This window comes from Eucalyptus grandis, chromosome 3 (assembly GCF_016545825.1).
Source record: "Eucalyptus grandis isolate ANBG69807.140 chromosome 3, ASM1654582v1, whole genome shotgun sequence".
Taxonomy (NCBI): Eukaryota; Viridiplantae; Streptophyta; class Magnoliopsida; order Myrtales; family Myrtaceae; genus Eucalyptus; species Eucalyptus grandis.
Window position 1 is genome coordinate 19337500 of NC_052614.1, and position 15423 is coordinate 19352922.

The window sequence follows — 15423 nt, forward strand, 5'->3', positions numbered from 1 at the left end:
GAAACCTTCCTCTCTCCTCCTCCTCCTCCTCCTCCTTGGAGGGTCAAAAAGAAAGACGAGAAATCCTTCGAGCGAAAAGTATATAGATAAAGAGACAATCAATGTACGCGACGACGACGTCCTCTTGGTCGTCGCTGTCGATGAGGAAGATGTGCCCCAACTTTGACAGGGAGGACGGCCTTGACACCGTCCTGGAGGTGCCCATCCCAGAGGAGATGTTCACCAGCATGGGTAGCAATGCCGTGCTGAGATGGCAGAACCTCCGCGCTCTGATGAAGGCCCAGTCCTCGTCCTCATCCGCCATCGATTATTGCAACAAGTCCTCCTCCTCCTCCTCTTCTTCTGGTTCGTATGCTTCGTCTTCTTCGTCGTCAGAATCGCCGCAACAGCAGCGTCTGTCATCCGGGTCGAGGAACGAGTTCATGGCTCTGCTCAAGCTCGTCGGGTCGCCTCTCATTCCTTTCCAGGTCCAGTCAGATCAGGCTCTAACCCGACCCCTCAAGGGTTGCACCATCGTAAGCCTACTCCTAACCTCCTGTCATCACTAACTTTCCCGCCAAAAACAAGAAGAAGAAGAACGATTCTTAGTTCTCTTTCAGATGATTAATTCGTCATTGTGCTTGGAAAGCAATATTTTGCCCTCCGTTCGACTTTGGTCGCTGCAAAAGTTTACGCACCAGAAGATCCTGTATCGATGGGTCAGGAAATCACGTTTGATTTATTTGCAAATTATCACGTTCTTTTCTTTCATTTTTGCCCTTGAGAAAAAGTCTTTTCATGATAGGGTATTCGTGGCTTGCATGTGTAATTGTTTGATATCTTCTCCTTTATTTTCCTACTGTTTTGAGAATGAAATTAAAGTAAATCTCTCTGTGGCATTATGATAAACAGGAAGCCTCGACCGCGCAGTACATAATTCAGCAGTACTTGGCGGCCACAGGAGGGCAAGGGGCATTGAACGCTGTGCACAGCATGTACGCGGTGGGGCAGGTGAAGATGGCGGCGTCTGAGATGCGGCAGGGCGATGGCAGCGTACACGCCACCGGGAGTAATGAGGTCGGCGGGTTCGTGCTGTGGCAGAAGAACCCCGATCTCTGGTTCCTCGAGCTGGTGGTTGCGGGACTCAAGGTGAGCGCGGGCAGCAACGGCAAAGTCGCTTGGAACCAGTCTTCCTCTCAGCCTTGCCATGCCAATCGCGGTCCTCCTAGACCCCTTCGCCGCTTCTTTCAGGTATCCTTTTTATGATTACTCTTAAAACTTCTGGCTTTAGAAATCAGTATTCTCGGTAAAACGTGTGTCGGGCTCGGGTAGCTTCACGGTTCGAAATCTTGGTAAAAATTGACTACATTTGTGAGATATGAGCGTTCTCATAGAAACAAAGCAGGAAGAAGTCATTTTTGAAACAAGGAATGATTGGAGATCCTTTTAGCAGAACCAGAAAGGATCAGATTTTCCAGGGAAAGAACTTCAAATCAAATGCCGTAAAATAAAAAATAATCAACAATTGTCATCATCGATGGTGAATTTATTGGAGTTGGGGGATCGTATTAACAATCAATTTGTTCAGTTTTATTGGTCCCTTTTTGGAGTCTGATCTAAATTTTCTAAATTTCATTACTTATCATTAGGGCTTGGACCCAAGATCGACGGCCAACCTATTCCTGGATGCAGTATGCATTGGGGAGAAGACGATCAACGGTGAAGACTGCTTTGCTCTAAAGATCGAGGCGGCCCAAAATATCCTCAAAGCACAGAGCTCGCCAAACACCGAGCTCGCCCATCACAAGGTGTGGGGCTACTTCAGCCAGAGGACCGGCCTCTTGGTCCACTTCGAGGACACCAAGTTAGTAAGGATGAAGTCGATAAGGGGGAACGACAGTGTTTTCTGGGAAACCACAATGGAGTCGACCATCGAGGACTACAGAAACGTCGATGGGATCAACATCGCTCATGGCGGGAAGACTTCGGTGACCATGTTCAGGTATGGAGCTGCGCAGAATCACAAGCGGAAGATCGAGGAGACTTGGAGGATCGAGGAGGTAGACTTCAACATATGTGGGTTGTCCATGGATTGCTTTTTACCACCTGCAGATTTGAAGAGGGAACAAGAAGGTGGAGATCAGGGAATGTCATGAGTCAAGCTGCTGCTTATTGAATTGAATTACATAGCAAATACGTGGACAAAGAACAAAAGAAAGGCAATGTAAATACAGGAAAGAGACTATGAATTAAGAGGATCGGTGAAGCTTTGTCTTTTCTTCAAGGCTCCGTTCGCTTACTTTCAAGAATGTTTTCCGAAGTTTTCAATGTTCAATTCATGAAAAATAAGGAAAACGCATTCTTTCACTACTCATTTTAATTATTTATTATTTTCTATTTTCCTTTTTTTCTTTTCCTTTTTTGATTGAATTTTTAATTATATTTTATTTTTGTCCTTTTCTTTTTCTTCTTCTTCAACCAATTGCTAGCTACAACATAGGTTGGCGACCAATCATAGGATAGCTCGAATGGCCCCAGAGGACAGCAAGGCTCGAGCATAGCTTGAGAACAGGAGGCTCAAGCCTTGCCAAATCAACGGCACTCGATCATCATTAGAGGGGCAATAAGGCTCTAGCCTTATAGATCGGCAATGCTCAAGCATCATTAGAGGCTGGCGAGCTCATCCCTCAGCTTGCTAGCCATCGCCTTGGCTGGCAACTTCTTTATGAAAGGGAAAAAGAAAAAAATAATTAAAATTTTGAATTTTTAAAAGAAAATAAAATAAAAAATAAAAAATAAATGATCAAAAGGAGTGCATAGAGGAAAATTAAATCAAATACCGAATGGCAAAGATAATTTTCACTTCATTTTCAGGTTTGAGTCGAACGACTAAATATGTTGTTATTTTCCTGAAAAATAAGTTTTTGAAAAATATTTTCTAGAAACAACACATTTTCATGAAATTAACAAAGCCTTAATTGCTTGCACAATGCCGGTTGAATATCCTTGAACCGAGTCAAGGCTACTAGCTGCTTAATGGGGAAAATTATATTTAAAAAAAAAACATTAATCTATTCAGTACTAAATCTTTCAATTGACTTTTCATGTTTTGTCAATTGCATTCATCTAGTTGGAAATCGCTAACATATATATTAGCCATCCTACGTGTATATAGCACGGCTGATATTGATAGAGAGAATTCTTAATAATATTTCAATGCTTTTTCGATTTTTTTTCTATTTTCTTTTCTTATTTTTTCAACTGTGACTAGGGAGGGCTGCCTAGACGGAAACAGTAAAAAGAAAAAGAGAATTAAAAGAAAAAAATGCAGTGACTTCCAACCATTAACAAAACGTAAAAATGTATAAAACTTAATTGATATAATTAAAAAATTAGGATTAAATTAATAAAAATTATAATAGGGTTTAAAAAAATTTGGTAATTTTCGCTTGTTAAGGTAATAGTCCGCAGCTGGATATTAGGGTTTACTATTGTTATTAACAAATCAGAAACTTCAGAAAATTCTTGCATTACAGGTCATAGGACTCCACAAAAATTGACTTCATCGTTTCCACAATTTTTGTCCCCATTCACCCTCCGCAAAGCTGCACATCATTTTGAATGCTGTGTTAATTTTTACGTGATGAAACACGAGATTTCGATAACAACGTTGTCCACGGCTATATATCGCACCGAAAGCGCTTCAAAAATTCCAAGAACAGAAAGGAAACGAGTTCCCTTGAAAATAAGTTACAAGTTTGACACAGCTAAAATGACTAAACTACAGAGTGCACAAAATGGCTGGAGCAGATTAAATTAGTGCCGCAGCTGTTGCTCTAAAAGGAAGAACAAAAAGGGTCAGCCATAAAAATCTGACGAAGACTTTTCAACCATTCAATCAAACATGTATTTACGTCCAACCCATGAAACCCAACTACTCTTCGACCGTTTGGATCTCGCCCATAATGATCCAATTACTGACAACAATAATAAATCCTAAAACTGAAGGGCTGGCCTTCTTCCCTTTCTTCCCCCTCTTCGTCGGGACCTCTTAAGGAATCGAGCTGCCCTAGATCATCAGAATTCACATCTCCGGAACCACTGACAAGAGGTGCCTTCCCATCATTCCGACTTTGAAAGGCAATTTCAAGCACGTCTGCTGGTAACAATTCCTTGTAGTTCAGGAATTTTGTCGATGAACTCATGATCGGGATCAAAGGATCCAAGATTCTCAATCAAGAGCATCTCGGCCTCCGATCGTGACCTGCTTCAAGCAATATTCCAGGAAACTTGTCTCTACAGAAAAATAATGATGATGATTGCATTATACTCGAGTGGAAGTAGATATCTGCAAAAATCAAGTAAATGATATTTTGCTACAATAACACGATCAAATGCACTAAGGTCCTTTTTTTATTTTGAAGCTTCATGCTCTTTACTAAGTTATATTACTGGTAAAGAAAATGTTGCATAGGCTGGAAATTGAGCAGTCATTACAATGGTTCATTCACGCTCTTGCTGACAATCTTTTGTTTCATTTGCTACCACTTATCGTATTATGAATGGTCCACAGTATGACCAAATTAAACTTTAAAGGAATACTGTAGAAAGTGTGGGGAAGTACCTTTAATCCCAATAAGCCACGGCCTCTGCAAGAGGCATTCAAAAGTTGAATATCAGTAGGAGTCAATTTTCCGGCGGCAGGGGCGGCGGCGGCGCTTGGGGGTTGGAGCTGGAGATTTCGGGGCTCTGGGGCGGTGGGGTAGGGCGTGGACACGCGTGCCGACAGGAGAGGCCGGTGGCGGTGGGGTCCAGAGCCCCGGTCTTTCCACGGCCGTCTGGTCTGGCGTCCGATGGTGTGGCTCGGTTGACTTTTGATGAAACTTTACGTGGAGGTGGTCGGTTACTGCTCCGACTCTCAAAAATCGGAATTAGGGATTGGACCAGCTGATCTTAATTTCGGGGACTGGACTAAACCAATAGTTTAGTCTAGTTCCAATCCGATACGATAGAACCAATGACTTATTTTTTCCTACTAACTTTTTTTCATTAACCTTTTTTTTTCATTATTTGGAACCGAATCAAGATAGTGTTTAACTCACATTTTATTAATATTTTGAAGAAATAAAAATTAAAAAAGTATACTTAGTCAGTTTGGTTCAGTCCAATCATCGGGAACCAAACCATCTAGACATCAATTCCACTTTTAGGAACCAAAACCGAACCGACACTCGAACAAAATCTACTAATCCGATTTAGTTTGAGCAGTCAATTTTGTACGCTCCTAATTTTACGACTCCTTTTGGCAATTAAAATAATTGGTTTGGTATGTAAATCCGAAATAGTAAGTAACAAAAATCTTCAAATGTTGGATATGCTAAAAGGCAATAATTTTAAGAATTTTTTGTAAAAAATTATTGACCATAAGTATAAAAACTAAAATTTTGAAGATAATTACCATTGAGGATATGTTTTGTAATTATCTTGATTTTTTTATTTTTCTGTTCTTTTGTTTCTCAAAACAAAACAAAACAAAATAATAGAAATTGTCAGCTAATTATTCTATTTTGCTGGAATGGAAAAGTTGCCAACGAATATATATGGAACAGAAACAAAAGGTTAAAAAAAAGTTTATTTTTTTGTTCTCAAGAACAGAAATGGATAAAATTATTTCTAGACAAAAAAATTTCTTAGAGATAGAAAAGTTATCAAATGCACCCTAATAAAGCTTTCCATTAAAGAGTATCGCAATCATGAAAGCAAGTTCGAAGAGAAAAAAACAAAAAAGAATTGCACTAAATTCAGATTTTTATAATCTTTCATTGAAATTTGCTAGTGCAAAAATATTCAACCGTTCGAGACTAAAATTGCTAGATGTGAAGGGGCGGTTCTAATTTGTCATTTGTCAAAACTTATCGGAGAATTACAACTATCAAGTATAATCACCAAAATCCCGTTTGGTTCGGTTTTCTCAAGAGATTATGAGCTCTCAATGTCCCTTGAGGAAATTATTAGGCATTTGGCAAGCATTTTTGGAAGTACATTAACCAAATGTTAGTATTAAAAATGTTGAAAGTCCAAAACAGTTTCGCACTGTATTGAACTTTCGACACTTTCGAATACAAGTCCACTCTTACTGCTCATTTGCTGACTTTTTTTTTCTTTTTTTTTGGTGCAATTGTTCATCTTATGGAGGTCCACTCTTACTGCTCATTTGCTGACTTTTTTTTTCTTTTTTTTGGTGCAATTGTTCATCTTATGGAGGTCCACTCTTACTGCTCATTTGCTGACTTTTTTTCTTTTTTTGGTGCAATTGTTCATCTTATGGAGGCCAGATCTAGTGAAGGCCAACCTTAGGTGAGGCTGTCGAAGGCTATATCTAGTGGAGGCCGACCTCAAGGGAGGCTACCAGAGGCCAACCAACCGCCGATGACCAAATCTAGCCACCGGATAGCCTCATCGGAGGTAGGCCAACGATTGACCAATTGTCAAACGATGACAATGCTTCATTAGATTTTATTTTACTTTTTTTTTTTAAATTAATAAAAGTCCTTTGTAAATATAGAATTTACCAAACAGTATTTAATTTATTAAACCAAATAGTATTTACACCAAAGTCACTTTCCAATACACTTTAAAGTTATAATTTGCCGAACACTAAAGCATTTCGGAAAACTCCTCCCCATTGCATTTTTCCAATGGGCCCTAAATATAAGTACCTTCGCTAATGACAATTTGAGGCATTTTACTATATTATCATTTTATTAGGTGCAGAAAAAGCAGAAAATTGAATGTCAATGATCCCTGGAGTTGGCTGGCCTGTTGACTGTTGAGGAACTTACCAAAGGATCCAGTCAAGGGTCAAAATCCCGAGCAACTCGGTTAGAAGATGCACAGACTCTGCTATCATTTTATCGGCCAGGGTTCGACTTCAATGTCTCAACACATGCCGTGCCGACTTCTGTGAAGCTTAGAAAGCTTCTCCACGGTCAAGCAGCAGCAGAGGGCGAGCCTCATAACATAGACCGCAAAACAAGCATCAGGTCACCAGTGCACATACATTCGTAGAACACTAACCACCGCTTGCAGATTTTATCACCGGCTTAGAGTGCAATCAGTGCATACAATTCATTGAAGTGCGTGTCAAAATGGCGAAAACAACTTATTGACACGGTACTCTATCAATGCTATAAGAACAGCAGATATGGCTCAAAATGCCGACAGAAAAAAAAGAAGGGGGGTGTTTCTTATGAGACTCAGGGCATTGCCGACTCAACAACATCGTCCGCCTTGCTCTAAATTTTTTCCCTAGACTCCTGTCACAACTGAGTCATTGCTCTCGTAGAATTCCCCACGGCATGCTGCATTCTGTCATACCATTCACCTATCCGAGTATGCTCAACCATATCTTTCCCAGATTGGAGGTGCCGGATCGGCCTCAGCACACCAAAAACAGCGAGATCGGCTAAATTAGGCTCTGCACCACCTGTTGCAGATAACCACCAGAAAAGAGAGTCAAGTCTTGCAGCATTCTTCTCACTGCTTCTGACCAACCAATGAGCAGAACCGATCGAGCTTACCACAAAATGGCCTCCCTTTAAGAGCATCCACCCATGTTTCAGCAGCTTCATACAAGGCTGCGCGTTCATCTGTAATTTTGTGTCTCTTCTTCAACTTCTTCGACACCATATACATAGCTGCAGCTCCACTGTACTTGGCAATTAACCTCTCCATGAAGCTGAAGTTGCCTATAATTGTGGATCCTCATCATACTATAATCATAATTCATTGACGTATATAGAGCAAGTATGGTACTCAATAAGTAGATATTCATCACAATTAGCAGGAGAAATACACCGAGGAGTACAGAAAAGGTGCACTCTAAACTGTTTGTTTAGAATAAAAAACATCACCAAAAGAAATTGTGCAAATCAAACTAGTATTTATTGAAATTATAGCACACGAGAAATTCACAAGATTAGAGAGAAAAAGAATTGACAAACTAAAACAGGCAACAATAGAAATGATGAAAGGAGAGAATGGATCTCATAAAAGCTTAGAATACACTAGAAATAGATGAAACTAGAGTATAGATATTGGATCCACTAAGCGCTTAGCAAAGACTTAAGAATATGAAAACTAGTGCACTTCAACTACGGGTCCTAGAGCCAAACCCTAGCCGACCAATGAATTACAGTGAGTCTAGTACTAAACATGATTAAAAGAAATAAAAGATCACGATCAACAGCAACATTAGCCCAACCACAAAAGGTTAGATCAGTCACACGATGGAAGGAAGACCACATGGATGTTGATTGAATCTTTGTGGTGCCTTTGCATGTCTAATGTTATATCATGAATCAGTTGCAAACTTTTGCCACAGCGTATAACTCTTTAGTATCATAATTGTCTACGCATTTTACTAGGTTGTATGTGTCAAAAGATGTGGGCATTCAGAAAATCTAGACTTGTTTATCTTCAAAAAAAGAAACTTCACAGATTCGCAGAAAGCTCTGGTTGTGCTCAAAACAGCTATGATCTGGGAATAAAAGATGGTTTCTGGATTCAAAACCCTACTATGCTCAAAACAGCTATGATGTAAGAATTAAGGATGCTTTAGAATTGATGTCCTAGGATAGACAACAAGTGTGATACCATATCACTGCGGAAATAAACAAAAACTTGAGCTGGTGGACCAAGCTCCCTATGGGGTTGACCAGAGTTTACTTGCTTTTTCCTTAAACAAACAGCTTGACTCATTGTCAACTCTTGCTGCTATACCAAAATAAACCTTTCCAGAAAAAGGGCACTGCCAAGTCAACTACTGTGAACTAACGCATAACAACACACCTAGCTTAGCCTCACTGCTCATGTCTCAGTAAAAGGTAAACAATGATCAATGATGATCATGCTCTTTCGAAAAATAGATGCTTAAGCACATCCATAGGTTGAGCTTCCATTGTCTACTTGCTAGCTACCGGTAAAATGCACAATGCTTTCGCACAGCTTGTAGACAGCTCTTTCACTTGTAAAGCAATAGAAAGTACAGCTAAGTATTAAAGTAACACTGCCAGCAAATTTTTCCATGCTAATTGCTTCTTTTTGTTGGAATTGGAACAAGCTATCAACAGTTAGCAACTAAATGGGGTAAAAATTCCAAAAAAGAAAAAGAAAAAAAGACACAGATATGTTGCCAAAAACAACTCAGGAACACCAATGCATATGTTGTCCTTACCATGGGTAGTAATATAGTCGAATGACTCAAGGGCCTCTGAAGGAGTTCTGTATATATTTGGTGATAAAACATGAACCAAATGATTATCAACCCACCTACATCCAGTTGTATTACACACCAATGGTGAGTCAGTGACATTGTGTGAAACATAACAGGAGATGTCTAAGATAGCTTGGATGAAAGGAAATGAAGTCACAGAAACCCCAGAAACAAAAAGAAAATGGCAGAGAAGTTAATTGTACCCACGCCACTTCCTCTCCTCCTCATTTTCCGCCAAGTCATCAGGATGAATTTTTCCGAACAACTGATCGATGATAGCTGCACACACCAAAATCGGTCATTGCAGAGTGTGACTGAAAATCAAAAGACCTTCAAAAACTTGCGTGTTCGGCAGAATAGGCTTAAATACTCCAAAGTTAGATATCATTAATCGCATCAACATGAAAGAACAAGCAAGAGATAAAAAGGATAAGGGGAATGACCAACAACCTGAAGAGTCATTCATCGGATTTCCATCTACCATCAGTATAGGCACCTTCTTGTAATCAGACCATTTGATCTCTTTCTTGCTGATGGGGTTGACCTCCACAACTTTGTACGGTATTTTGTAGTAATCCAAGAATGCTGAAGGAAAAGAAAAGAAAATCAAACAACATCATAATGAAATTAATGATACCCACACACGAGATTAATAATGGACAACAACTGACGTACTAACAATCATGAGAGATGCCGTAATACCAGCAGCACAAGCGAAGGCACACTTCAGCATTTTAAATTCTCTCACTTTAGTTTGGTTTTCCTGGCCAAGAACTATCTTCCTACATATTCTGTAGATACTGGTTACGGTGTCCAATGAGATCCGATTAACTTCATCGTTATCATTTTACATTTCCCCAAGCCTCAACTTCCCTTTGTGATGACAAGAGGAAAAAAGGAATGCTACAAATACAAAGAAACCGCTGTGAGCGAACAAAATCTGGAGGACACTCTGATTCGAACCAGAGAGAGGGATCAGCCAAAGCGTACATCCCCAAGATGCCTCTCTCAGTGCATACACACCACTAGACTAAATCTCTTACAGCAAAACTTCGCATGCTCAGCCTTCGAGGGCCAAAGAACACCGATTACTTCCCACGCAAACAAGAAGCAGCACGTACCGAAACGGCGAAAAGCTTCCCTCGCTGAACTATTCTAGCTTCTTAAGAGATTCTAGAGAAAGCCCGGTAGCTAACCTTTAACTTTGTTGCAGAAAGGGCAAGCCTCGTACTGGTAGAGGACGACGTCACCGGGGAGAAACCTCGCCCCTTGCGAGCCCTCTTCCCGAGCCGGAGACGTCGCCGCGGCGGCGGCGGCGGCCGAGGACACGAGCCTGGCCCCCGTGGCGCCATTGGACGCGGAGGGGATCGACGGCCAGCGCCGGCCGCTCAGTACCTCGGAGAGCCACGGGGAACTCGTGCCCGCCCGGAGATCGCGGACCGCGGCTCGAAGGAGGCGGTGGTGCTGGGAGGCGCTGGCGGCGGCTGCTCCGCCGGCCGCGGCGGCGCGGGTCAAAGCGGCGGCTCCTCTGATCGACCTCGTCGTCATCGTCCGAATTCCGGAACCGGGAGGAACTTTTCAGTGCAAGAGTAATGGCGAAGCGGCAGGGAAGGGCACGTTTAGGATTCTTTTCCGTAATTAGATTCCGATCAAAACTGTTTTTTTTTTTTCATTATGTTGAAACTGATTCAAAATTTCTGATTTTCGAATAGAATTGTCTTAATACCGTACTCATTAATTCTATTTCAAATCAATTTTTAAAATTTTAAATTAATTTTTTTCTCATCTTTTTTTTTTTTTTTGGCCAATCGTTAGATCGGCGACCACACGAAGCGTCGTCAACCCTCGTTAGCCGAGCCTCGCTAGTGCCGGGCGAGGCTTGTCTAGCCTCGCCGAGGCTCGACCTCGCCCAACCCGAGGCCGAGCCTTGTCGGTGGCTGGGCTTGCCTCCCAAGCTCGCCAAACCTCGCCCGATCTCGGCGAGCCTTCGGCAGCGACGATGGTGGACGGTGAGCGGCGGCAAAGGACGGTAGACGGTGGTCGCGAGATGGCCGAAAGGGAAAGTTCTTGATTTTGATTCTCAAATTTATTTTGGGACAAGAATCAACCTTTTTTTTTTTTTTTTGTCCTTGATTCTATTCCCAACTGTTAGAAACAAAAATTTTACCAAACGCCATTTCTAAACCCAAGCGATTATGGAAACAAATAATCAGAATTTGATCTTATTTGGATGGTTACAAAAGAGGGCCGAAGAGTCTGCCCCATAGAAGGTTCTCTCGTGTTGCTATAAGCTATCTGTTTGGCACCAATACATTGAATATCACACTTTATTAGGAAAGGAAGGTTACATAAAAGACCTCAAAATTTTGATGAAAAGTACAATTTTTCAAAATTTAATTTGTTTAATATAATTTATAAATATTGGCACATCATGCAACGTCGTCTTTAAAAATCTAATTTATATGATGTAGTCTATAAACTTTTAGTACATATCCAATTTAGTCCAAAAGTAAAAATGTTTAATAACATCATTTCATTAATTCAAATTAAGAAATAATATCGAACATGTTTATATAATACAAGAAGTAGATTAAATATATGCTAAAGTTTGTGGACCTATTAAATAAAATAAAAATCTTCACCTGACATTGTATATTAGTTTAAAATTCAATAACATGCATTGAACAAATTAAAAATTCTTGAACACATTACACATTGATCTAAAATTAAGGAATCATTTATACAATTATCTAAATACTAAAGCAACATATAGTTTTTTTTTTTTTGCTGGTCAATAACATATGGCTAAATTACATGGTGCAAATTAAGAATATAAAAGAAAAACCTATACGAGTAAGTACACCTATGCTTGAGATTATGAGAGATCAAAAGAGCACCGCATTTATTTTGTTAATTTAAGCAATTAGATTCGATTTTTCAATGACCTTATATTCGAACAAGAGTCGAAATCAGTCTCGACATTTTAATCTAACCTCATCCTTTGGAACTTTTCCAATAATGAGAGGTGGTCATGAGCCTGAAAACCCGTTAGACTCGCGTAAGCCTAATCAATCAGCTGGAAGGATTAATTTGGAGAGCCTGGACGAGTAATCTCTTCGCGGAATGGAGTTCCACTTGTCCACTTCGATCGGTCAAGGATATTTAAGAGGCATTAATAATCATCTCTGATAATGGGCGGGCCCAACTAAGAAATCGTCAGGCCCAACGTAAGGCCCGACCCGGCGGCGCCGGTGGGGAAGACTAAGCCGAGACGGAACCATAACAAAAGGGCATTATCGGTACATCACAGCCACGCAACCTTAAGTCGGTCGACCTCCGCTATAAATACGACCCCTGCCTTCCAGCAAAAGGCTGTACAGATATCAGAATCTTTTGGGGGCTAGGGTTTTTTTCTTCTTCCTCTCTCCCGCGTTCTCGTCTTCTCCATCTTCCTCCTTCCGTCGCAAGCGCGCGCCTGCAGGCGGGATTCCGTCCTCTACTCCTCCTCTCCGATTCGAATCGGGGTTTCGATCCGACCGCGTGCCTCGCGATCCTCTCTCGTGTGGGCGACCTCTCTCGTGTGGGCGAAAGGCGAAGTCTTTTGGAACGATGTCTCGTTGCTTTCCCTACACGCCTCGCGAGGGATGCGTGAAGAGAGGGACGCTGAGGGAGACTTTGATGGGGTCTCTTAAGGTTGGTTGAGCAAACTTCTCGGTTTTGTCTCGCAATTTCTCGGTTTTGTCTACGGCCTTGGTTTTGCTCCGGCCGTGATTGGCGGGGGTCTGGGTAGCGATTTGTACATGTGATGTGAGGTTTGCCTGGATCTTGAGGTTGCCGCCGGGTGGAAGGTTGTGTTGCGCGTAGTGGTAGACGCTGGTTGCCTGTGTATTTTCTGGATCTTGTAATTATGGGGTTCTATGTTTTGTACATGATGGGGGCAAGAAGTGAAAAGAGCAAACTTTGTCCATATTCTGTGTTTAGTGTTATAGTGAGGCAATGCTTTCTGACGTACCCAGCTTGGGTGCCATTCTTGTAAAGATTTAAAGATTGTAGTTCCTGCCTGGTGCCTTTGTTTGGTATTTGTTGCACGAGTAATTTGAACTTAAATACTAAATAGTTTGATGCACCTACGAAATATGCGAAATATGCGGACTTGCACCTATTCAAATATGCGAAATATGCGGACTTGCACCTATTCTTTTGTTGGGTTAATTTCAGTGATTTGGACTAAAACTTATGACCAAAAAAAACACTAAAACCGTTTTGTGAGATGTCTTATCGTGCATCTAATCTTTAATCCTGCTAATGATTAACAATAAACTGGGTGTATGGCTTGTTTTAAATGGCGACATCCGTTTCATGTATTCTCCAAGTTATTTCCTGAGATTGACGAGCACACTCAATCTTGTCTGTTTATTTTTGGCATCCTTGTATAGATTTCCGAAATTGGTTTATTATCGATCGGATTTGATGGTGCCGAAAAATTGTCATATTGGCTGCTGATGCTAGCCTTTTTAGATGTTCACTAGCAACAGGTAGAAATAATGTTATCTACCTCTGCCTATGTTGTTTTTTCTGCTGGTTGGGGGAGGGTGAGTGGATTGATTGGACCTGAATGTGTCGGTTCTTTCATGTGGAAAGAACAAGAAAACTTGTCTTATTGCGACCAATGCTTTATGATAATGCTTGGTCGTGCTTGCTTCTTGGTTTCCTGGTCCCCTGGTTTCCTGTCTCTGTGCTAAATGTCTTCTGGTGCTTTAAAGCTCCAGAAGGAAAAGCAGAAGGTGGCTGAGACAAAAAGAAGTAAGCCAAACAAGAGGGAAAAGGAGGAGACCGAAAACCCCATGAAACCCTTTGCTGGTAATGTTGGTAATGTTAGCAAGGTAAAGAGACTATTTCATGAGAAACCACCGACACCGGCAGGAGTGAGGAAGAGAAAAGTTTTTGATTCAGACTCCCCTCCAGTGAGTAAAGACTCCAAATTGGGGAAGAGAAAAGTTTTTGATTCAGACTCCCCTCCCATGAGTAAAGATTACTCTGAGCAAGGGGAGAAGAGTTCAATTACAGAAGAGCATGAGCAACCAGTTGGTTACCTATCTGATGGGAGCAAGAGCAGCAGCAACAAGAGTAGACAAGATGCCTCGACTTCTAGCATTGAACGGCGTGGTAAAGTTTTGTTCATTTGCATTTGTTTGGTTCTGGTGTTTGGTCACTTTGTTCATTTGCATTTGTTTGGTTCTGGTGTTTGGTCTTGGTGATTATATTTGACGTATCTATTTTTTTGACATTATTTGACATTATAGGCAACATTCTGAGAATCCGGTTGAAACGAACAGCAGCACCTGAGAGTCCATTTGTTGGACAACCTGAGTGCACTACATCCGGAAGAACAGATTTTCCTTCTAAGCAGCATTTGCATGAGACGAGTCATGCGCCTTGTCAAATAAACATCCCTTCGGCTACTGCGAAGGAGGAAGCGAAGGAGACTTTATTGGTGAAGCCAGAAGTCTCTCCTCAATTAGATACAGCATTTCAGACTGTCCCTTCATCGGCCAGAAATGAATTGTCAGAGCTTGAATCCACATATGAAACTCTGATAGAGCATTGGGTGCCCCTTCCTTTGGATCACGGACTTGGTGAACCTGATGATGAGGACTGGCTTTTCAAGACGAAATGCGTAGAGGGTAAATCTCCGAAGCGGCCTAAAGTAGGGGACGACACAGCAATTTCTTTTACTTGGCCGCTGCAAGCCCATTATTTACCTGAGGCCGAGATTTACGCCTTGCCTTATACTGTTCCATTTTAATTCTTTTTTTCCGTTCAAATTACTTTGTAAAGCGGCACAGATGTACATAAGTTGAGCAAAACGAAAGAGAAATTTTGAGCAAAATGAAAGAGAAATTTTGTCCCTTTACCTTATCTAGTAGTATGGAAATTGTCACTCTTTGATTCAAAGATGATGAGAAATGGCGCTTGGATAAACCTGAGGTCCGTCGTACGATCTCGTGGACCCTGCTCAAAAACCGAACTGTGCTGAATGTCGACCCTGCTCAAAAACCGAACTGTGCTGAATGTCGCTGCTGTTGGACGACAATGATTCATGATGTGATGAATGGAAGTGATTTGCGTTTCATATGCAACTGGAAATGTGGGCGTTGAAAAACGGTTAT

General features: G+C 41.2%; 3 protein-coding genes across 3 annotated transcripts; 2 read left to right on the forward strand and 1 right to left on the reverse strand.

Moving 5' to 3' along the window:
- The first annotated feature begins 101 nt into the window (after positions 1-101).
- Positions 102-2135, forward strand: LOC120291712. The gene is made up of 3 exons (XM_039309407.1): positions 102-515; positions 892-1230; positions 1629-2135. The coding sequence occupies exons 1-3, from the start codon at positions 102-104 to the stop codon at positions 2133-2135; spliced, it is 1260 nt and encodes a 419-aa protein (XP_039165341.1).
- A 4883-nt stretch (positions 2136-7018) lies between these two features.
- Positions 7019-10818, reverse strand: LOC104456644 (prostaglandin E synthase 2). Its single transcript, XM_010071495.3, has 6 exons — positions 10450-10818; positions 9704-9838; positions 9457-9532; positions 9215-9309; positions 7560-7727; positions 7019-7465 (listed from the first exon to the last, which is right to left on the reverse strand). The coding sequence occupies exons 1-6, from the start codon at positions 10799-10801 to the stop codon at positions 7299-7301; spliced, it is 993 nt and encodes a 330-aa protein (XP_010069797.2). The 5' UTR covers positions 10802-10818; the 3' UTR covers positions 7019-7298.
- A 1808-nt stretch (positions 10819-12626) lies between these two features.
- LOC104456646 lies at positions 12627-15143 on the forward strand. The gene is made up of 3 exons (XM_010071498.3): positions 12627-12946; positions 14017-14419; positions 14557-15143. The coding sequence occupies exons 1-3, from the start codon at positions 12863-12865 to the stop codon at positions 15057-15059; spliced, it is 990 nt and encodes a 329-aa protein (XP_010069800.2). The 5' UTR covers positions 12627-12862; the 3' UTR covers positions 15060-15143.
- The last annotated feature ends 280 nt before the right edge of the window (positions 15144-15423 follow it).

Excerpts from the sequence above, each read along its gene's own strand:
- LOC104456644 (XM_010071495.3), bottom strand. The coding sequence starts at position 10,801 with ATGACGACGAGGTCGATCAGAGGAGCCGCCGCTTTGACCCGCGCCGCC. Across the intron at positions 9,533-9,703 it reads TCCGATGAATGACTCTTCAG|CTATCATCGATCAGTTGTTC; the intron begins GTTGTTGGTCAT and ends TGGTGTGTGCAG. Across the intron at positions 9,310-9,456 it reads GAGGAGAGGAAGTGGCGTGG|GTGGGTTGATAATCATTTGG; the intron begins GTACAATTAACT and ends AACTGGATGTAG.
- LOC104456646 (XM_010071498.3), top strand. The coding sequence starts at position 12,863 with ATGTCTCGTTGCTTTCCCTACACGCCTCGCGAGGGATGCGTGAAGAGA. Across the intron at positions 12,947-14,016 it reads CTTTGATGGGGTCTCTTAAG|CTCCAGAAGGAAAAGCAGAA; the intron begins GTTGGTTGAGCA and ends GGTGCTTTAAAG. Across the intron at positions 14,420-14,556 it reads TTCTAGCATTGAACGGCGTG|GCAACATTCTGAGAATCCGG; the intron begins GTAAAGTTTTGT and ends TTGACATTATAG.
- LOC120291712 (XM_039309407.1), top strand. The coding sequence starts at position 102 with ATGTACGCGACGACGACGTCCTCTTGGTCGTCGCTGTCGATGAGGAAG. Across the intron at positions 516-891 it reads CCCTCAAGGGTTGCACCATC|GAAGCCTCGACCGCGCAGTA; the intron begins GTAAGCCTACTC and ends TATGATAAACAG. Across the intron at positions 1,231-1,628 it reads CCCTTCGCCGCTTCTTTCAG|GGCTTGGACCCAAGATCGAC; the intron begins GTATCCTTTTTA and ends ACTTATCATTAG.